Genomic DNA, 24,732 nt, shown 5'->3' on the forward strand with positions numbered 1-24,732 from the left:
AAACTGTGAAATTTGTGAAGGGAGAATAATTATACAATACCAAAAAGTAAATAAAAAGGAAAAGTAAAGAAACTTAATAAGATCCCTTACCCCTCATCCCCACCTTCTCACACACGTGTGTGGATTGGGATAAAAAAAATAAATAACATCTTCTTACACTTTTTACTTCAACTCGTCCACTTTTTACAGTGATCCTGCTGCTATATTATTATTTAACTGAACTTAATTGGTATTAAAAGCTCTTTTCAGTTAAATTCTACAAAAATGATACATCCTAGTGTGTTTAAATATGTCTCTGTATGCAGGGCACCGTGATTCCTTAGTTATACAGTCCTGGCCGAATGCAAAACATCTGCTTTTACTTACAGCTAGTTATCAACAGGCCACTAGGGAGCAGTAGTTTTCACTGGAAAAAAAACTTTCATGCAGACTTTTGTTGCAAACTGAGTTATAGGGACGTAGAGAGAGACAGAACTCCGTATATTTCACGGACAGATCCACAGAGTTGGATTACGTGAAGGGTATTCATCAAATTCAATTCCCCACAGTATTATGAAACAGATTTGTTTCTGCTTGTGTTTGAAATTCGGTATAATTTGCATACAATGTCTTTCTCTAGGAAGCATGTCATGTAATTTAAAACAAATGAACTACTATATAATCGAACATCAAATCTTTATACTATTAGTATGTGTTGGCAAGTGTGCACAGCAAGTCATAATATCCAGAACACGTTCAAAGATATAACCTTACTGAACTGTTATAAGCCTTTTATAAAGCACTGAGCAGTCTCCTTGTCACGGGACGGTACTGAAAATCATTAACTAAGGGGATATGAGGTCATTTTTCATTATATAAAAGCTCTGCGCCATCTTTTGTATAATATTGGTAAAACAATAAGCATCTTAATTCTGACTTAACGAGCAAGCAAGAGGAATTTTGGAGTTCTGCCAGCAAACTTGATGTACATTCAAATCTGTCCTTTTAAAAAAACATACAGACATGAACACGGAAATGGAGGCACACTCAGACTGAAACTGAGTGGCTGCACAGCTTGGGTGTCAGAATATTACTGGGGCAGGAGATAAGAAGCAGATGTTTGTATTATTAAATTTTGCCATCTGTCTCATCACAGACGGAAACCTTTAAAGTTACAGTAAAACGTCTTTGACCCATTTGGCTTTATTAAAATGCGGTGGTACAGACTGCGCACCCCTGCCATAGCGCTCAACATTGGGCACTGTAACCCAATAGTTTCCTGCCCCAGGGGTTGTTGCCAGCTGTTGGATGGTGTTCAACAGGGTGTAATGAAGAGTCGGAGATGTTTGTAGACTTCACCACTCGTCTGGCATGCAAGCGTCTTCACTGTGAAGCTGCAGGTTGTGTCTCCACTAAAGACCCATGAATCATCACCCTTGCCCTGAGCTGCTAATGTGTTTTCCAGAGACACTCTTATGTTGTCATGAAATTTGTACATTAGTATGGAGCGGACAAAAAACAGCATGTGTTATGAAAAGTTTGTAATCAACCACTGAGAACTTAAAGGTCAAATTATCCAATTGTTTGAATCCAACAACGGAAGAGTTACCAAAACAAAAATAACAATAAAACAGATGATAATTTTAGGCTATAGTTCTATGTTAGAAGATGAATATTGTTTTCCTATTGAGAACATGAGATGAACATAATAAGTAAACGGCCATTTATTATTTGGTTTGTTGCTAGACTCTTTCCACACCTCTGACACCTAAAAAATGAGATTAAAAGCAACATAATCCTACTCTGATCTTCACCCTCACTCATTTATTCCTTTTCTTTAAAGGACATGTTCCTTTAAAACTAGAGCCGGCATAGGTAGTGGAACTAAATAAAAGACAATTTCAAATGACACGATAAAAGACCACACAAAACCGTTACTCAATTTTTAGCAAATTACTACTTTCACTCATCCAAACCCAAGGCTGTCTGCTGTCTGTGCTTTGAGGAAATGAGCCACCCTAGAAGACCAAAAAAAAAACAAGTCGCTATTTGCACAGTAAGGTTTACCCAGTCTTTTTTACAATAGACACTACCCCCCTTCAGATTTCATTCATACTAGCCACATATATTCAACTGAATTTTTAATTAAAGTTATTTGGACATTTAACAGAGCATGCTGTAGTCTTTCAGATCATAAATCTTCTACACAAAATGTAATAAAAACATAACAAAAATATACATAAACTCCCCAAATACAATAGTCATCTAACAGGGGTCGGTTCAGATGCAAAAAATAGTCTTTTTGCTGGAGACAGATTTGAACATGTTAAAAGGAAGCATCCCAGTTGGGATACACACACATGGATGGATTCGGCAGCGCCGTTGTGGATATGAATTACAAATCCTTGTGGATCCTGTCACGGTAAAACAATAAAGAATCAGGGGGAAGAAGCAGGATATTTAAACACATGTTTGACTTGGGACTACTGGGATGTTCTGTGCCAAGTTAACATTGAGAGAGACATACAGCCACACATTGGGAAGATGGATCGGCATACTTCACAATTTATTATAATAAAAGTCTGACACTCCTCTGAGCCATAGTTTTAAATTGGTTAATAAGAACTGTCAGGCAGTTAAGAGTTAAACGATTATAGGTCTTTGACATAACAGAACACCGTGTCTTTTCATTAGGAGCATGTAAGACTTGTTTTCTACGGATTGCTCCTAGAGTACCCCAGCTTTTATTTCTCTAGCAGGATTTGGACCAAAACGCTTGGTGCCCTTTCAAGGGGTCTCATCTGTATGCAATGGAGATTGTAGTCAGGGAGGGAACAGGTAGTTAAAGGTCTCTAGATACTCCAAGCCAGGTGGGTCTTATCACTCGACTCCGGACAACTCCCAGTTCAGCTACAGAACAAGTTTCTCATTTTTCACAGATTTTTCCATTGAAAATATTAAATACTGTATATGCATAAGCTTCAAAGTCATTCAAAAATCCTGGATGGTATTTTGTATAGTGGATTTTCTTGGTATCGTGGATTTTGTATGATTACAAAAAGGAAAACGCTCTGTTGACCGATTTGATGGAGAAGCCCTACAGGTATCTTAGGTCTTCTAGGCTTTCTAATCTCCCTGACCTGGGTTTGGCAGAGTTGCATATAAAAACAGCAGCTGCGAGCACTTACGATGTAGCCCCCTTTAATGTACTGAGGATAAACCACACCAGATATATCGGCCCGCCATTCAGGAGAAATGCATCTCATGTGCTTATCATTACAGAAGAGTCAAGGAACACTGGGGTTCAGGCAGGAATCGACCACTGCGCATTCTCATCTCGCTTTGATAAAAAGGATCCACCTCGCAACTTGAAAGCCTTACAGAGGCCAGACTTGCACTCTGTGGGGAATCATCTCATGGGAGAATGGCAGGGGTGCTCAGGAGGACAAATCCATTTCAATTTCACTGCTATGGACTGATTGAAACTTATTCATCAAATTCAAATTGCCACAATAGTATAAAAAAAGACTTTAAATTGACTTTTGATTTAAGTGCTCCTTCTTATTTTATTGTTTTTTGTTCCATCTTTTCGTTTTAAGTTCCAATTCGCTGATGCGGTCTAAAGTAGCAAGGACTGTCTTCTATTTACGTCAGCTGGCTTTCTTATGAGGAGCAGATGTGCTTCAACCAGGTACATCTACAAGAGGAAGTGTGAGAGCCAAGATCAACCAAGCAACCAAGTGTGGCAGCACAGACATTGTGAGATGTCCCAGTTTCCCAGACTGGGAACCCTGAGAAAGCCTACTTTTCAAGAAGTACACCAAAGTGAAGATGTATCAATTTTTATTAGACACAGTTCTATCTGTAGGTGACAGAGATGTTTTGCTGTAAAGTTATGTTATTAGCACCAACAAAACAGGAGGAATGACCGTAAACATGCTGGTGAGTGGCAGAATTACTTTTCACCAACATCAAACATTTACCCACAGAAGGTTTAGGCTATGAAGATATCAATTTTGTATGCTTGTTCCACAGAGATAATGGATTTCATTGACCAAAGCTAATACAAAATCCCTTGGGACCAATAAACATCCCTGAATTCTCCATTCAGGGAATGTTTTTCATATTAATCACTCTGAAATTTGCACTATGTTACTGTTCCTGCTGGGCTATTCTCACTGTTATTAAAATGCCTATGGCTTCAACATTAAAGTATGACTTTCAGCCATGATGGGTTTTTGGAAAAAAAAGTCCAAATCTCTTTAGAAAAAAATGTTCCTTGACATGATTTCAAAAATATTTTGCACTGCTTAAATATTTTATACTTTTATATTATATACAGTACTTTTAACACATTCTGACTTTTTCCCCCCACCAAGCCGAACAACAAGATGAATGGCAAAAAGTAAAATAATGTACAAAAATAACTGAACTGGAAAAGAAACCAAGCCGTGAGAGCTTGTGAAAATAATTTCAAGAATAAAATTCTCATGATGCTTTCAAATCTTGTGCACAGTTTGCAGGGGTTTGAAGCTCAATTTAAGAGTTCATAGGTGAACAAGAAGGAATGCACTCTTTGCCAAAGTTAAGAAGTTTCTCTTAATTTCCTGTTTTCAATTTGCCTTACATTCCTGATGGGGTATCTGCTTTCCTGTCTTCTGCGGGAACCTTTTGGCTTTTGAAAAGCTTTACTTAAAATTAAAGACATCCAAAATTCGGAAAAGAAAAAGCATGCAGTTTAAGACTACATATTAGATTTCATACTTAAACAAGTTTTTGCACTTGATGTACAGAACAGTGTGGTTTATAGAATTCTCAACTATTATGTTTTTATCCTTTTACAAATAAGCACATTTGTGCTCCTTTTCTATGACATGAATAAGACAAAACAAATCTAAAAACAATTCCACCTGGGGGCTCTATTGACTGTTACATGTTCATCAATTTAATACAATAAGTTTCATTTTTCAGAGCCAGCATTAAAACTCAAGGAAGCAGTTTAACTACTAATGTGAGTACCTCAATAATAATATTTCCCTGACATTCAAAAATAACAATCACTTTAATCAACCAAGGAAATCAAATTTAGTGACATGCAACTGCAGTTACATTTATAAAGCAAAAAGGCTCTAGGGTTTCTATTTGTGGGCAATGGCGAAACGGATCATTCTGTTAGAACAGAATAATAAGTGCACTTTGAGGGATGCCTTTCATAAGTTGTACAAACCTTTCCTCAGAGAGAGATGAAGTGAGAGCTAACTTCCATGTTGATAACACAGTATCTGCAATTCATTTATGGAGAAACTGAGCTGTATTTTGCAAGGGTAATGTCATACTTCTTAACGGCAATATTGTAAGAATTCACTCACTGCTCCATCATTTCTGAACAGGGCCCATGTTCTACTTCTGTGTTTAATTTAAAATAATTTTTAAGACGGAATGACTGAAGGGTAGGAGAGAACTTAAAGTAAAGTAAGAAAATGGACTTTCTCTAATCTCACTTCCGGTCCCAACAGCAAACCTGAAGCAAGCCTGAAGGTGACAGATTGAGCCTCCTTCCAGAAATACTTGAAATACTACAAGAATTAAAGGATTATGTCTGAGAAATTGTATCTCAAAGTTAACTGATTACATTAGAATGGAAAGCAAGGATTCCTTTCAAACATCAAGCCAAATCTTTAATATGCGAGTCTGCTCCAGGCGGCAGTAAATTGATGAATAAACCTGAGAATAGTCTGTAAAGGGAACCACCCACAGAAAATGAACAGGGGTGAAATGTCCAATTTCATTTTTTGTTATTGGATCAGGCCTCACAGATGTCAGGAAGTACATTTCTTCATTGACTCCATTTCAAAGGAACAGGTAAAGATTAATTCCAGGATGAAAGGTAAAGAAAAGAAACACTACATTTCAGCTCTGGATTCTTCTTCATGTGTCATTTCATAACTTGGCACTAAACAATACTGGATATGCAGAAGAGAGAATAATCACATTGAAAATGCAGTGATATATTTTTGTTTCTGTGACCCAGATGGCAGAACATAATATTATCAAATACTTCAGAACTATTCGTTATGCGTTTGCATGTTCTAAATGTACTACGTGAGAGAGAGGGAAAGAAAGCATCCTTTTTATTTTGAATGCTGATATACAACACTGCCTGTAGATTGTAATCACAGCACTCCAAACTGCTGGTACTTGAGGAACAAAAGCACACATGTTTGGCACCATGTCTGCTTCCTGGAGTGTGTGAATAATCTGATGCTGGAGAACTGTAATAAAGACACACTCTGGGCTCAACTTTTGGAAAACGAAACGCAGCCAACTTAAACGAAGGGACATCAAGATAAATCGCTGCTCATTCTGACATCCTCAACCTATCTGAGAACAAAAATGAAAGGAAAAACTCTAACATAGTCTGATACATAATTTTCACTTTACATACTTCATATGTAAAGGAACTATTCCAAGAGAACAAGTTAATAAATATATTTAATAAATAGAAAAAGAACTTTAAGATGAATAACCAAACAAACCCATAACAATAAATGCACATACTGTATAGACGGGGATCTGAAGATACAGGTACTTGGCCATGCTGGTATTGGACCTCATTTAGAACTAAAGAAAACTCCTAACCTTTACAACTTTCATTCATATTTGCAGTTTGATTTCCAAATATTTCCACATGGAAAAATGTTGAAGACAGAGAGAAATGAAGAAAATATTTTGGCAGGCAATGTTTTTCATGGAAACACTTAAGGAAAAATGTAGTGCTTAGGAGCCAGTGAACCTCACTGCCTTCTTGGGAGGTTCTGCATTTGAATATTTACACTTCTTGGGCTTCTTCTTGACTATGTGAAATGGACATTATTCACTGGCATCTGGGCCTTAGGAAAAGGAACAAGCTCTCCTCATTCTGAAGACCAATTGTTGTACCACAAATCCTTTCAAAACATTCTCCATCAATTTAATTTTTTATCCTTTTATATTCCCCCAAAAGCTTGACATGGCAAACATGCTAAAGTGCCTGCTCTGCAGTTTTTCCCACTTGGACTAAGGCAGTCACATGATACAGTGTTTCACTAAGGCTGACAACAGGTATTCATGTTGTCAACTTTATTGGCAACGACTCTCAACTCAAGCCTAACTTATTTGCATCTCAGCCCACCCACAGGAAACCTCATGGTGACTGGACCCATTTCTCTTACTGCGCCAAAGGACAGCACAACTTGGCATTGTGATTTCTTCAATTACGGCGTTACCATTTTTCAACTCACTTAAGGCAGGAGCTCATTATCCTGTTTTCTCATTTGACTTTTGCTATTGTTTTGATCTCTTCTTTGGTACAAGCTGACATCAGGCTTTATTTGAAGAAAATGCTGTTTCCTTCTCATTCAACCAAGTCATAGCACAGTTGTGTAAACCATCAGCTTTTCTAGGATGTACTCAATTCTTTTTGTACACTGTGTATGTGAAACACAGACATTGCATAACTGTTCTCTGTCAAATTTAACCAATATGTAACTTATAGTTATTGGCACTATTTTCTATAGAACCGTGTACAGGGCCAAAGTGATTTAACAACAAAATGAAAGATCCACCAATCTAGAGTATTTGTATTTTCAATTTCTCATTTAAACCAAGAAGTACTTATTATCTAAGAAAAAAAAGTGAATTTGGTTGGATTTTACTGATTGTGTTATGCACATGGTGGTGTCATGTAATTCGGTTTTCTCGAACTCTTTTATAGTAAGTACAGTGTTATGGTAGTAAGCATTGCTGCCTTGCAGTGCTGGGGCCCTGGGTTCAATTCCAGACCTGGGGAACTATCCATGTGAAGTTTATACTGTATGTTCTCCCTTTCTTTGCATGGGTTCGCTCCAGGTGGTTTCCTCCCACAGTCCAAAAACATACTGGTAGCTTAACTGGCTTCTGGGAAAATTGGCTCTGGTGCGAGTGTGTGTGTTTGTGTATTAGATGAGCTGACATGCCTCGCACCCATTGATTGCTGGGACAAGCTCAGGCTCCCCTGCAACAGTGAATTAGAAGAAGTCTTTAGAACATGTATGGATGGTTTCTTTTACTGAACAAGTTTCTTAATCCGTTTTAAAATTTGGTCTCTCGTAAAACTGCGTGTAGTTATGGAATTATTCAATTATTCCAAAAAATACAGGAGCCACACTGGGTACAGGACACAACACCACCTCTTCTCCTTTTCCCTCTTTTTGAAGCACTATGTATGAAAGAACTAGTGGAAAAATAAGGAATTCGGTCTGTGACATCTGCAGCCACAAATAACTCTGCAAGAAATGTATTTTTTTTTATGTTGTGCTTTTTGGAGGTTCCAAGATAACATTTCACTACATTTAAATGAGTAAATGGGACAATCTGTTTTTTTTATGTTGGTTATAGTTCCTCTGGAAGACATCAAAAAAATATCCCTGCAATCATGGAAACAAATGTCATGGGATGGCCCTGCAATGATTGAAGTTTAATGTGTTTGTAAACTGCAGCCCATGCTTTAAGTGTTTCTACAGGGACTTTTCTCAGAAGCAGACCAAGTTTCCAACTGCTGCCTCTCTGTTTTACTGTAACTGGCAGGCGTGTTACTGTAAATAAAAAACAAAACCTTGCCAGTTTGGAAAAAAAAAACCTAAGGATTTATCTTCACTGAAACGTATAAAATCTCACAGTGCAAATCAGTTCAAGTCATGTTACAAACTGGCACTGAAAAGAAAGTGTGTTGAGAGGAAATAAATGGAAAATGTAACATCAAAACAAAAGATAAATGCATTTTTAACCGCTAGAGTAAGACAAATGTGGAATAGGTTACTGCATTAGTTTACAGCATCCAAAACACTGGAATCATTCATAAATTGGAACTGCCCCGAGGCTGCTGGTGTGGCAAGATCACCAGGTTTGTAAGAACTTCTTCTGTTTTCCAACATTTCTCATGTAAAACTGTGAAGAAGCAAAGAGCAAATGTGCTCCCTGTGGAGCAACCAACACCCACAATCTAAATGGGAAGAGAAGCCCTTGATTTGAAAAGCCACTGAGTCTTCCATGGATGTTAAATGGGATTCTTAGTCCCAGCATGAGTATCACAGGTAGGGATTTAAAAAGCCTATTAGTAAAAAAGGTCATCATAGTTGGCACAGAAGCACAAAGATTTGTAGGCAAAGAGTGCTATCTGAAGTGTGTCCCATGCTTCCCTGTACAAATAGTCTAATTTTCCACCATTTGTTGTAGCATTAAACATCCTGCCTTGCCTGCAAATATGAAAGCATATGAAGAAAAAAAAACAATGAAAAAAACACACAAATGTGTTCATACAGCTCATATTTCATTCACCAGCCTCGTTGTCGCCTACCATAAGTAAATGGGCCATCTCGCTATGGAAGAAAACTGCATATTAATTCCTAGATCAATAAACACATTGTTAAAGAATACCCCTTCTACATCCCAAAGTATATCATAGAACAAAACATGCAAGACAAAACAAAACAAGCAAGACTCTGCATTAATGCAATACCATGAATGTTGGAGTGTGTAAAAGATGTAAATAGCATTTGTTTTCTTTCAACATTGTAAGATTATAGATGTGAGCCACACCTCACCTATAATGCTTAGCGATTCAATAATTATGTTCAATTATGTCCCTGGCTGAAACCAAAATAAAACATTTTACAATGGGAAATTGTTGTAAACCTCATAGTAAAAGTTCTATTAATTCATTTATTTCACATACCACTTTGTGCCCCTGAAGCTGATAAACAGTTTTTTATTATGTTAAACTGCCAAATTCTCCTTTTTTGCTTTGTATATTGTGGTAAGTTTATGAGAGCAGGTTCAATGCATCTATCCAACTCTCCTTAATCACTTCAGTATAATCTTGTGCTAAAATTCGAAACCAAATCTGTAATATAATTACTTTATTAACAGTATTAAGAAAAGGTACATTTAACTGATTTTTACAGGATCATTTTATGTTGTTTATGGTGTACATAATCATTCTAGGCTTTCAATGAATCACATTGTGGGTCAAACCTTTGTTAAAAACATAATCTTTGCCTCAATACATTTTTATTTATACCATTTAGAAGGATAATAGTAGACATGAGTTAAACATAAAGAACAATAAGCCATTATATTCTTCTCATGTTAACAGCAACAGTTCTTCTCTGGCTTTAATTGAGAATCTTTATCATATCAATAGAGCAGCAATCACGCACAGCATAAGTCTGTTCTGCATTAACACAAACTCTTATCACAGTTTAAGGGAGTGAGAGAATAAAAAACGAAAACATTTTCTAATGGCTTTTTATGCACTGCGCAAAAGGTTGGCCAAAATCATTTTTCAGAAAGGCTTTGGAAAAGTTAAACAAATCTGACGGAGTAACCACAACAACCTTAATCTTTTCCAACTGTCGAAAATATTAAACAATACTGAATGTATTACTTAAAAACATATCTTAGAATGCTTTCAAAACCCTGCCAAATGATCCCCCTTCCAAATTTCAAGGTCCTATAATAATAATATATATACTGTATACTTTTATAGCATTTACTGTATATTTAATATTATCGATTAAACTTGGTAAAAAAAACTAGGAGGCTTACATTTTTGGATGCTATATTGTGAAATCAACATTGTAATCAAATTAAGGTTTCAGTACTGTTCACTATTCTTTTTTCTTACTTTTTAGGAATTCAATTCTTGCTAAAACAATATATTATTGATATTATGTGATGGAAACACAATAATCATGGGAGAAGTCCAATATTTTCTGGGATATTTTGTTTAAGGGAGTTTTACAAATTAACAGTGTTATTTTGAGATTCAAACCTAAGGTGTCGTGCCGTGATTGTTATATGAGCATGCTATGGTTACAGAAAGGCAGACCATAGTTAAAAGAGCACAGATACTCAAAAGTGTCAAAGATCCTTTCCTCTTTTTTTTTATGCCTGTGGCTTCCAGCTTGTTCTGGAACGTTACTGTCACAGAAAGGGCTATTTTTGGACACAGAGCAAGTTTTTTTTTTCCCATGTCATTTTTTTTTCTGGACTGTAAAAACATCTGTGCCAGAAAAGAAACAACACACCAGCTCTAAAAAGTAAAGAAGTGTGAGGTGAATCAATACTGGTTAAGTGCATGACTGACATCTCCACACAACAATGAACCACATTGTTCTTTTGAAATGAGAACTGTTCTCTTTACTCTGTACTTAGTGGCTGCATTTCCAGGTGGTCTCCATAATGAAAAAAAAAAACATATTGCATTTATTAGCCTGTGAATGAGTTGCTTTAATGTATACATCACAGAAACTGTTGGAATCATGGGGTCAGGGCAGAAGGGCTGGGGTTGACGGGAAGAATCTCAAAATCAATTAAAAACACGTTACTGTATCCTACAAATTGACTGTTCTCATGCTCAGAAAACACACACAGAACAGCACGAAGCTCACCATCCAACAGTACCATGTCGAAAGTTTTCATGTATTAATTATATACTTCTATCCATCCATTCCAACTGCTCCATTCCAATTCAGGGTTGCAGGTTACACCCTGGACAGGACACTAGTCCATCGCAGGCCACACAGTGACACACACTTTCACACCAGGCCAATTTTCCCAGAAGCCATTTGACCTACCAGTATGTCTTTGAACTGTGGGAGGAAACCTTAGTACCCAGTGGCTGAAGGATGGGAGAACGACTATAAGTGATCAGCAAGTGGCAGGTGAAAGTAAAAATGAAAGCATCGCGCTGGAAGCTGGGCGCAGTGACACACAGTTCGAACACAACAAAGGAAGATGCAGAATACATGCTCAAAGAAGAAGTACTGTAAGGGTCTCCGAGAGCACGGTCAAAGGTACGAGCGAGGGTCAGTACACAATTGGTCAAAACTGGCATACACACCGAGATCGCAAATCAAGCTGGGAACCCCTCAAGAGAAAGGGTAGCAGTGTTTGGGAACATGCCGGACACTCAAGGGAATGACAGGGCACTGAGCAGGAGATGAGGCAGGATTTAAATACTGGAGAAAATACCAGGGATGATAAGGTAAGTATCTAATTAACTGGATGCATGGGGCACTGATAATTGTCCATACTGTGTACAGATAGCTCCGTCGGTAGCTTCAGCTTGCATGGAGACGTTAGTTATCATAGCCACATGGGGGTTTAACTACTACTGTACCCTAAAGATTATTTTATGTCACAATTTATTAAGTTCTTAATGTCACAAATAGGTGTTTAAATAACAAAAAACAGTATCAATAATACAACAAATAAAACTCCCAAGAGGTGATTTTAGTGTTTTAGGACACCCTTGTGTATACCACGCCAAGCTTCATGTTATTAAAGAATGTGCTTCCTCATCACTTTTTTGGGGGGTTTTACTGTGTTAACCTACAGTATGAAATCTAGGTCTTTTCAGGTTCAGTGAGCCTTAAGTTCTTTTCATTTCCATGTTGTGTGCAGCTGGAACTAAAAAATGGGTATCTGGAGAAATCTGTGGCTTACTCACAACTGTCGCAGCTTTTCTCTTTGAATGATATATACCTCGTGCTGTTTCATAAATTTATTGCTGTCATACAGCATTCAATTAAGCAGAATCCTAGAAGCCATGAGAGAATTCTTACACCTGGCCTGAGGTCAACCAACACTAACTGTTTACTTAGTCAATGATCAGGACTGAAGTTTTGACAGATTAATAAAAATGCCAAGCAGTTTCATGTCTTGATGAAGAGTCCTGTCATAATGATTTTCCTTCATGCCATGTGCTCTGTGCGGAGTCATCTAATAAAGGTTATTAGGGTAATCATAAGGACGATGACATTAATCACATGAAGCACAATGAAAGCATTATGTCACTTAATGAAACCAGGTAATTACTGTATTTAAGGGAAATGATGCAAACCTAAATAATTGTGTAGAATTTGTTCAATATTTTGTTCAATAGAAAAATAAGAGGATTAGAATGTAGCAGCAGCAAATGAAATTCGAAAAGATTTATATAAAGTTCATAACTGGGCAGATACTGTGCCTGGCAGACAGTGTTTAAAGTAGTGCAACATATTACTGTATACACGTAGCAAAAATATGAACTATCAATACAAAATGGGAAAGGCTGAACTTGAAAGGCCAACTTACGGAAAAAACTAAATTGTTTATATTGAGATCTCATTTACATCTTCTATACAATGTGGGAAAGCAACAGAAAGGCAAGCAAAATGTTAGGATACATATTTACATGAGTAAAAATGAAATCATGTTGTATTCAAATTGGATAATGCACTATTAACACCTTCTTTAAAACAACTGTGGTCATCAACTGGCAAAAAAATACTGCTGCTCTGAAACAGCCCAGAGAAGAACAACCAGATAGTCCTGCTCTGACAGGTTAAAAGAGCTAAACCTTTTTAGTCTTGAACAGAGGAGGCCACAAAGTTAACTCAATGAACAGTGAAACATGAACCAGAGTGGAAACTCCGTGGAAGTTCATTAGAACAGGAAGCATTTATTTAAGCAAGGAGTTTAGAAAGCAGAGATTTTATCCGGCAAAGTTAGCAACTACCAATATGACAGGATGGGCTCAATGGCTTGCTCTTGTTCAGAACCATTCTTATGCTCTACTGATGTTCTTAATATTAAACTGGCGCACTACCTAACAATTACTGTAGGTCTCTTAATGAAAGAATATGTATCAATGTGTTTGTGATGAATTAGTAAATTAAAGGTATTACAGAATTTAATAATATTATAAAAGTAAATGAGTAAAAGTACATGTTGGGAGGAATGGTATCCTGTGAGATTACAAAGTATGCTGGGAAAAATATAGTTTGGTCTCAATCCAAAAGACACAGTAACAAGCCTTGTTCTTTTTATTGAGAAGACATCAACAACTGATATGATTTACTAGGTAACAAGCTGACAGAAAAAGAGTTCAACCAACAACTTATTTTCCTGCTGCTGCAAAATGTGGAATGATCTGCCATAAAGTATTAGTGCTTTTAAAAATAGAAAGATAGCTCAGTGTAAATTTAAATGAAACTGAATCTGTAAGTGGGCCAATCTTTATGATCCTGCTTTTCCAACATTTCCTTGGAAAATGGCAAACAGCCTCGTCACACATCATTTCATAAAAATGTGCAACTGCTGTACATCAGAGCTGCCCTTAAGGGCAATAACGGATCTATAAAAAGATTCTGACTGATGGTGTTAATTATTCTAAAAAAACCCTAAAATTTTGTGATTAGCAGAGCTCCTTTTAAATAAATACATAAAAGCACCATCTACTATTTCAAGTAAAAATAAAAAATATATTACATTAAACACAGATACCATTCCAGCATTGGAAGAACTGCTACAGAGCAGTAGTCATTCTTCATAACTGCACGTTGCAGGTGCGCACTGCATAGATTTCAATATATTCACAATTTTAAAGCAGAATGATTACCAGTGAGTATTTGTGTTTTATTACACATGTTCTACAGTTCTCAAAAAAGTTATAGATTAGACAGACCATTACAAATTTTGTGATAAATCCTTTCAGATAGCATCCATTCCAAGTGGCTTGATGTGCAGAGAAGGAAGAAAAACATTTCTGCTCAGAACTAGTATTGCAAGTGAAGTAAAAATCTTCTTTTATGATGATGCATTGGCTTATGGTACAGTATGTCTGTGTCCTTTTCTCCACAATGATTTAATATCCAATAAATATTCAAAATTCCCTATTAAATCTAAATCTTCTTGTATTTAAACATATTTTGCCTAAAATTTATACTTAAGCATTCAAAATTGAATAAGGCAAGTATTTAAACTGATACCTTTTAAAGTGAAGAAATGTAATTAAAATCCTTCCTGCATTAAGTACTGAATATTGGATATCTTGCAAATATGGCTTATATACAGTATGAAGATATATCACGTCATATAAGTATTTAATTAGATATGCAGTCTGAATAGTAATTTACTGTATGCAACTGCTAAAAGAACTGCCTTAATAAACAGAGCAATCAAATAAAATATACACAATATTGTTTTCTGCTGAATACAGAATTAAAATACTAGCACCTTAACATATCTGGATTTTTCACAACATTACAAGAAACACAAATATGAAAAGATAAACCAGGCAGTCTAAAGAGGAGCTGTTAACAGATGTTATACATAATATTTGGAATGAACACTGTAATCTGTGTCTTTTTGTAACTGCATTAGGCTAACTGTCAAGTGTGCCATTTGAAGACACACGAGAGAGGTTATTGCCTTCGGCTTACCCGTGATAAGTCTTATTAACTTTGTCACATTTCCTTGAATGCTTTTGTGGTATATATTAGGCACTTAAAAGCTTAGAAACATGGCAGGTTACTACACAAAAGTAAAATACACTTACGGCAAAGGTTTTCCTGGATTCGGGGGTGAAACTAGGCCTGAAAAGGAACACAGAAATTTACTATCAGTTGACCACAGATTTCTTACACATGTTGCTAGGGCAAACCATGGGTGGTTTTATAAGACAGTTTTACTAAGCTCATGTTGACGGAGTAGAGATTTACCTTTGATCATCAGTACTGGGTAAATTATATAGATTTATTTAGTTAAACACGAAGTTACACATTAAATTACTTTAATTGTATTGCTGGCCCAAAGCTTGTCAAAATATCCACTACCATGTGTCCTACGTTTATAGCATTTTCCTCAGCTACAATTGCAGCTTTTTGCTTCTTAACTGGGGTGTCCTTCCCCAGTAAGGTAAAACGACTTAGAATCTGCAGTTCAAGGAGACCACAATACATAAATAAACACATGCAATACGTACGTAGCTGAAGACATTTTGATATTCATTTTAAAGACACACTGGCTACTCACATTGTCATTATGTGAGTTGTTACTGCTATATTTCATTCAAAAAAGCCAAATATCTGTATGTTTATTACTACAAAATGTAAAAAGAAAGTGAAACATACCTATGGTAATCTCTCCCTCTACTTTTCAGAACTGCTTAATGGCTTTAAACACTAGGTGTTTCTCTAGGTCAGATTACTTTGGATCAGGCTTTTCTTTTACCTTACAATATAAGGTATGTGCAAAGGCTAGCTTTTAGGTATGATTAAAAGATGGCATTTTGATTGGAGGTAAGAAACACTGCACAACGTTTACATTTTTTGCTTTGTACTTGAAGACGAGGTTACTGTAAAATCTCACCGAACTTGACAAAGAGGACTCCCGTTGTGGACACGGTGCCCTTGACGTTGGTGGCAACGCACTGGAAGTAGCCGGTGTCTGTCGTGTCAAGATTCCGGATCCTGAGCCGGGAGCCGTAGCTGGTGGCACGAAAGGACACCCTCCTGGGCTCCTGGACTACCGGGGCATCATTCTTGAGCCATCGGATGACAGGAGTGGGGTTCCCTGACACCTTACAGTGCAGCTCTGCAGTCTGGCCCTGAGATGTAGTGATGTTGTTCATCGGGGCTTCCAGCTTCAAGAAATAATCTGTCCCAAAGAGAGAAGTACACAATTGCGCCCTTTACTGTAAACCTGTACTGTAGGTTCATTTATGGTGAGCTTTTCTAAACAGTGTAGCTGATTTAATTTACTTCAGAAAAAAAAGTAAGGAAAATAACCAACCATTTCATGCATAAAAAATAAGAGAATATTTTTTATGTTCTATCATCTGTTACTTGTCAGTAGAACCTGTCATTGATTCTCAGAACCTCCTTCCTAACGTTGCATTATTCTCCTCAGTAAGCTCAGTGGTTAACGAAAATGAAATTACAAGGAAATTGTCCAACAAACTGAAACAAACTACTACAATAAAAAAATCTGGATGTGGAGCAGTGATTGTTTCAAATAACATTCCTGCTACCTCTTGTTCCACTCCCATGCTTCCAGCTTAAGCCTGTGCAACCTTGGGTTTTAATGAGCATGACCCACACAAAAATAAATACCAAATCCCAGAATTTCTGCCACAGTTTATCCAAAGGAAATATCAACTCTTAATACTGACACAAATTCCATCCCACACTGAAGACACATTTCTGAATCCTGCTCCGCATAACTCACAAAATTGCAACAATTTTCTTTTTTTGTGTGTGTGTAATTACTTTGACTCTTGGTTAAAAATCCTTTACAAGATGTTTTGTGGTTGCCGCTGTGGTAGCAAATTATTAGGCTTTTCACCATCAGAAGGCTTTGCCAAAGGGGTTTCAAAAACACTTGTGTCACAGAAAACCCTGGAAACTCACCCTCCAAACCTGTTAAGTCTAGCCAGACATATTCCTGGTTTTGAGTGTCTGCCAATATAAACATGACATCTCCACATTTTAAACTGAATGAAGAGCAAACACTGCTTGTGGTAGCTCTTCAGAAGCCCAGCGCAGAAAGCAGGAATCATTTCAGCTGACTTTGATGAATGTAATGGTACAAACTATTAATGATGGTGTACAAAGCAGACTAAATGAAAACCTGTATTTTCCACGATTAGTTCAATATGCAAAGTCACTGACAGTATGCCTTGGTGTACGTGGCTGTGTGTATGTCAGTGGAGTGGGTGTGCCACTGGAGATGCCAGGCTGATCCCATGATGGTTCCCTAAAATTACCTTCTAACTATGCAACAAGACTGGTGGAGAAACTCTACGTCCCTTAGAGATCTATGCAAATTAGTCATTTGTGCACTAAATGAATGAATTTGGCAGTGCAGGTAAATTCAAATACTTATTGCTCCAATACACATCTGTGTGTACATAATGTATACCATCCCATCAGATTTACAGTTAATTATATATTATATTAATTACACCATCAGTTGTATGCAATGATATATCACCCACTAGTAATGAAAAAGCTAGTTTTGGGTCATTAAAGAGAAGCCCATGGTTTGCAATGAACTTTCATTTTTTTCTGTCCAGTGATGTCATCTACTGTATATCAAAAGGTGTCTGTTTTAAAGCAGCTTGTGAATGGCTCAGGGAAGGATATTGCAATACTAAGAACTTGACCATGAAGAATCCCAACATCTTCTGTGTAGCTTTCAGAGCAGCTTCAAGGAGGGGGACAGCACCCCCCAAAGCTGCATTAGGGATGACCAGTGCCATGAAAGGAGGGATGATCATATACCGTTAACTTATTAAACTTAGCTAAGAGACCAGCCTGGCAGCCAACTGCTGTTTTCAGGAGACACACTTCCCAAATACCTTTGTTGAACGGCTGTTGAAAAGTTGGATCCAAGATGTGAAAGAAGGAAAAAATAAATCTGTCAGTCAGACCATTTCACTGTCTGTTTTTTTTATTACATGCATGTTTCCTTCTTTCCCATAGCTTTTTAAAACAAATTCAAAAAACGTGTTGTTATGAGGTTAGGACATGAAAATCATGCGACTTGTAACTTGCATGTTTCTTTTTAATAATTTCCTTGGCTGACATTTGTATCTAAAGGATCTCAAAGGAGTTACAATTACCTGTTTTTTTACATGCCAATTTTGGTAAACATTTATACAATTGAGTTTGCTGGAGCAACCTAGGTTAGTACTTTGCTCAAGGGTACAGAAGCAGTACACATACCCAGGATTTGAATCCTCAACCTTCTAGTCAGGAGTCAGTGCCCCCAACAAAATTATGATATTTAATTATGACACTGGCCTAACTCATTGAGTTATAACACTGGCCTACAAAACCAGCTTTTGTGACCACGGAAATGGTTGTGCCACACTGAAATCAAAAATACTCTTTGATTAATTTTGTTAGTTCATTCACAACACATCTGTCAAAGGTGTGGCAATACTTCTACTGTATGTAAGTATAGCAAGGACAGAACAGTTGTACATCGTGCTTTAATCATGGTGTAAGATCATATATACCAGCATTTCCCTCCAGTCACTAATTATAAGATCCAAAAACATAAATCTATTAGCTTTAAATCAAAAGCTTGCATTAAGACTTTTCAAGACCTTGAATCCAAGGCTAAGCCCTCACGTGTCCAGAATTTATTTGTTCATTGCTCTCTTGACAGCCACAGAGAAGGATTTCAATAAACTATTGGTTTTATTAGTTCTCAAGAATGCATGAGAACACTTGGCTTTCCTTAGCCAGGGCACCTATTTCAAGAGTCATAGTAATCTAAAGACAATAATTTCTCCGTTTTATTTTGTAAAGGGGGCCTTCACTCTTTCCATGGATTCTTTCTAAAGAACATAAACCGGTCCCTTCTGGCGTTTTTCTTGGCAGACTGTGTCCTCTCTTTCAGACTGATGTCAGACTCTACAGGGATTTTTTCATCTTTCTGCGTGCAATAAGATGACTGGTTTTTCTCGTCATCTTCCCTATCTTATTCAGACAGGCCACAGTGAGCGATAACTCCAGAGAAAAGGCAGCTTTGCTTTTCTTTGTAATTCTTTTCCGATAAATAACTTAATTTTCCAAATGCTCAGTCATAATGTTTAAAAACAATACAGAATACATTGCAGAAATGATTGCAGACCTACCCTTGGTCACTGATTTTTAACACATCTTTGAAGGCCATTCTTAGGATTTCTGATAACCTCATCAACACACATTTTAATGTGAAACAATTCAGCGTGTGATTTAGTTTGGGGAAAAAATATTTCTCAACGTCTTGATATCACTGAAAACAAGAGGGAAAATATTTTTTTGAGGAACAGCGCTATCTTTTGTAAGGGGAAAAGTCAAAGGTATTGTCTGTAAAATCATTTTACTGATCCTGAGGTGCATTGATGGACTACATAAAAATTTATTATTACTACATCACTATTTAAGTGAGAAACCCAGGTTTAAGAGGCATGAATCAAATTGATTTAATGATAGCCTAAAGGCTCATTGACCATATGTATAGATTTAATTGTTCCCAAGGGGCCTGAAAAAAATTGTGGAAAGGACTTCAGTGTCCACACCCTTGTCAGTTTGACAGTACATTCTCTCTTTCATTAAGAACATCTCATTAATAAAGTTCATGATCGTAATGTATAAAGTGCTAGTTTGCTATTGTGAATACTTAGCATAAGAAATAGAGGGGCAAGACCCTGCATCATTTTTCACAATACAGTTAAAAATATACTAAGGCTCAAAAAAAGTAAATAAAATAATGGAGCCAAAAAAACAAAATAAAATCTCTAATATTACTAAAGGGAAATTTGAAATAAAAGCCCTGCTAAAATGTTCTGAATATTTATTTGGAGAAGTACTTTTGTCTACAAACACTGGGCACAGTTCATACACACAAAAAAATAATCGTCTTACTATTTCATGCACTTTTCTGACAACAGCAATCAGATGTATGTGCCAACATCACTTTCCCATTAAACTAGACTAGAATTGTGTGGAACTTGACCCAGTCTAGTTATAACACAGCCGATATTTTTAAACAGCCTAAAACATATTTTCTCAGAACCCAAGGGAATTGCTTTTGTCAAGACTAACAACTCTGAAAACTCTAAAAGACTGATTAATTCCCACCGTGCAACTCAGAGAGATTGCATGTTAGACGTGACTACAAAAAAAACCCTCCTGGACTAATCTCACCTTTCCAGATATAGAAGAGTCCTCTTTTTCTCAGAGGTCCCTCTTATCCCTTTGCCTTCAACTTCAATATGTACTTTCAATTAAACCTCAGGAAATTTAGAGCAGAAACAATGAAATACTGAGTGTGACCTTTAGCAGTCTTCACCTTTAAACTGATCCATTCAGATTACTAACGAAAAGGCAAATAACGGTACTCAGAGAAACATCCAAGCACGCTCTGCTGCAGCCGATAATTGGGGATAATAGCGTGGGACAGTTACAAGACTGTTGGGAGAATTTAAGAATTTCATCTGAAATTTTCATCATCAGTCTGATATCTCCTGCACTGCCAGGATTCATGTGAAACTGCCTTTCTTGACTTAAATTTTATATTTGAACAATGGAGTGCATCTCCAAGGGGTCATCTCAGCGAGGAAAAAAATGTCTCTACCATTTCCCCACTATTGTTTCCATTTCAATGTTGAGTAGTCTGAAAATGAACCAGAAAAACAAGGCAACAGTTAACTGAATTAAAAAAAAACATATTGTTAATAAATCCTTAGGTTTGGAGGTGTCAGTCCCTCACTTGACAAGCTTACCTAACAATCTAATGTTTCCAATGTTTTCAACCACCGGAAAATGTGAAAAATTAAAATAAAATGTGAATAATATGTCCAAAATAAAAAATAAAGAAGAATGGCTGTTAGGCTTGCTCACCAGCTCCCAAATCGATGCAAGGAATATATTTTATTTTGGTTTTGTGACAGAGCCAGCTAAGGTTTCTCCCCCTGGTATGCCTCAGAACTGTGAGGTCTTCAATGTTAAACACCAAAGCCACTGAATAACAATCTGGCTCTAGAGCAATGTAGATTTGCTTTCCATAGAATGTCAGTCTGTTTCTATACTCTCTGGCTTTCTGAGCTCAGTGGCTTCCTGTAACTGGAGCTCCTCAAGTAATAATAAATTAAATTCATTTTTATGGGAGTGCAGCAAGGGGACAAACAAAGCACAGCGTACACCAGGGTTGGAAAAAACAACCATAAAGTAAACTTTCAGTAGTTTAATTACTGATCTGTCACAAGCTTTACCTCAGGATTTTTAGGTAAGACCAAAATCATATCATCCAGCCCTAATCCAAACCGTATATGTGTAAATGCGAAGCAAGACCAATTTACATGTTTTGCCCTAAGGATAACATTACAGAATGTTGCTAGTTTGGAGAAGGTAAACAAAGACAGACCAGGCTAATTAAATCCATCTGACACCACTGCGAGCCTGCAGCCTAGGCCAGGGCATTGAATTCTCATGGTGCTCCATGGAAAAAAAGTTATTAAAGATGCTCTGCTGGAACATAAGGTTTTGCAGCAGAGGAGTTGTAAATATATTGACAACCTCCACTTTCAAAAACTATTAACAGAATTCAAGCTGTCTTTTTTTCCCACTCATTTTAAAGGTTTTTCAGACGACACCACAAAATCGTTCGTTACCTGTTACAATCCAGAATTCTTCCCTGCTTGCACTTACCTTAACCTTCTGGGTTTCTGAAAAGATTGCTTCTTTAGAGACAGACATCGAAACGTATTCGGGCGGTGCAGTGGCTCTGTGGCTAAGGATCTGCGTTTGTGGCTAGAAGGTTGCCGGTTTGTATCCTGTGGCCGGCAGAGGAATCCTACTCTGTTGGGCCCCTGAGCAAGGCCTTAACCCAACTGCTCCAGGGGTTATAAATGGTTGACCCTGTGCTCTGACCCCAAGCTTCTCTCCCTGTCTGTGTGTCCCATGGAAAGCAAGTTGGGGTATGCAAAAAAGAAATTCCTAATACAAGAAATTGTATATGGCCAATAAAGTGATCTTATCTTATTACCCAAAACTATATTTTCTCACCAGATGCAGCTGTGAGGTACCACAATCGAGGCATCAGACTACACCGCCTGATTGCAACACTTTCCAGATTGCGATGCATTTCCAAGAAACGCACACCAACAAAATGAAATATATCTCCTTACCTTTGTCTGCATCACTGGAAATATTCCATGATGGAGTTGCTGTCAGTTGAGGATCTTGAAGCGAATCAGATCCTACAAAACAAAACAAAAACAATGCAATCACCAATCTGTGTGGGATCATTTTCTGCTATAGAAACAGCATGCGAAGGCCATAATCCTAGTTTATGACCATGAATAAAACACAAATATGTGCTTCCAGTGGCTTGCTGCTATTATTTATCTCCATATTGTCTTCTGTCCCTGCAGATACTATCTAGATGTGATTCTGCCGAGAGAAAAATTGCTTTTGCTGATCACAACTTAGTGCTGACTTATCGTGACATCCCCCCCGACATTGCAGAATTAAGTTTTCAACTCTGGCCAGCAAGCCTTTATTATAATCTGTTTTTTTGTTTCCTCTCTCTCAAAGCCAAAAACTCACCCATATGTAAAATTAACTTAGCAATATATCATCTCCGCTCCCAGCAGGTTTTACTTGCTAAGTGAATAAATTGTCAATGTGCTGACAGTCTCAGAGCTCTTTTGGCACTGCAATGTGCAGAAATAACTCTCTTGGTATCCCTTGGCCCTAATTAACACCTGGAAACCTACTGACTGCCACAGACAGGTCTCCTGAACTCAACATTGACATCTGCAAACACAGAAGCAAATTCAGAGCACCGATGAATTTGTTAACTGGATTGTTTCTTTTCAGAGTCATGGAGGGATATGGCATAGGGATATGGTTCCCTTTTCATCTAGTTAGAGAACCAAAGTTTGATTTTGGGATTAAAGGATTTTAAAGAGATGCCAATATTGATGCAACAATCTGCCATTTTCTTTTTTCTTACACCAAGGTCCAAATAATTTCTCTTTTTTGGACAGTGGATCTGGCATGTAACATACACATCAAAGGCATTCATGGTACAGAGTAAACCTTTGCGTGGAATAGGACTGTCAAACACCAGCTGACCAACACAATGTACAAGTAAGTAAATCGGTACTCTTTGAAAGACCTCTTCCATATCTGTTTTCCTTTTACAATAATTTTTCTATTGCAATATATTCGCAACAGCCAACCCGGCAAAAAGAGTAAGCAGGTTCTGCAAAGCCAACGGGCAGAAGGCGCCACTCTCAGTAAAGCGCAACAGTTGTTTGGAAGAGCAAGTGCGGGAGAGAGACACTGTTGTTGCGCAAGTGTGAAACTGTTAAGTGGGTGTTAATCTGTCGTAAAACATGACGCGTGTTAAAACAAAGAACCTTTAACGAGGCCTGGAAATTAGTTCACACCTGGCGTCACAGGTTGCACCTCCACTATGCCACAGCAGAAAGTTGTCAGGCTGCCCTGCTTTCAGTACTGTCAAGTCAGCATTGAGGGTGCTGTGCTGAACGGCGCATGTGAATTGTTTTCTTACTGTACGCATAGGATACCGTTGCACACGACAGCTGCCTAAAAACAGGTGGCTGAATGCTTGCTAGAGTCACAGCGGAATAAAGCAATGTGTAAACAATCATTAAATTAATTTTTTTGATGAAAGACTGGATGATTCTCTTCTTCTACAGTGCTTAGTGGGTAACCTACTGAGGACGAGGAGTGAAAACCTCAGCAGTCACATGTGATCCCAGGAGCTTAAAGGCTAGAAGATGCATATTACCTACATGTCAGCTGTATAATATTATAACTCTTATCGCTAACTCCTTTCATATCATTTTATTTTGTCAATTATAATAATGTTTGGGGGAGTCTAACGAATATGCAGCAGTGAACTCTAGCCAAAACGATACATGGCCTGTTCATCTGACTTTGATGAATGAGGGTCAATGGTTGGGCGAAATCAAATTTAAATGCACCCAGCAAATAAAATCTACCAACACAGAGCCTGATTGCAGGTTTCCAAAACAAAAATGCCAGCAAAAACTAAAAAGATTATAACTTGTCTTGTAACAGGAGATGGCTTGAAGTTCAGTGCAAACGGGACCCGGGTACAAATGAAGTGATACTGAAAACACAAGAGCAAAGAAAGCCCACCTGCAAACCCGCAGTGGGGATACACTTGAATAATCAAAATTTAATAACCACAAAGTAAATTTGTAAACCTAGAAATGTCTTCCTGATATACTGAAGTCAAAACACTAAATATCTGCGATGCAAATGTGTTTATTGAGGGATTTCTTAGCCACTGTGGTACTTCACATTTATTTATAAAAGGATGTCATGCATGGGTTAACTCTGTAATAGTAAGAAACCA

General features: G+C 37.4%; 1 protein-coding gene across 1 annotated transcript in view; it reads right to left on the bottom strand.

Moving 5' to 3' along the window:
- ror1 (receptor tyrosine kinase-like orphan receptor 1) overlaps window positions 1-24,732 on the bottom strand; it is a 115,173-nt gene that overhangs the window by 12,004 nt on the left and 78,437 nt on the right. Inside the window, exons 2-4 of the mRNA XM_088927798.1 lie at window positions 22,505-22,576; window positions 16,192-16,479; window positions 15,380-15,416 (exon numbers count right to left, since the gene is read on the bottom strand). Coding sequence (XP_088783924.1) covers window positions 15,380-15,416; window positions 16,192-16,479; window positions 22,505-22,576 — 397 coding nt within the window. The remainder of the gene's footprint in view (window positions 1-15,379; window positions 15,417-16,191; window positions 16,480-22,504; window positions 22,577-24,732) is intronic.

This window comes from Atractosteus spatula, chromosome 11 (genome assembly GCF_055471065.1).
Source record: "Atractosteus spatula isolate fAtrSpa1 chromosome 11, fAtrSpa1.hap1, whole genome shotgun sequence".
NCBI classification, from domain to species: Eukaryota; Metazoa; Chordata; class Actinopteri; order Semionotiformes; family Lepisosteidae; genus Atractosteus; species Atractosteus spatula.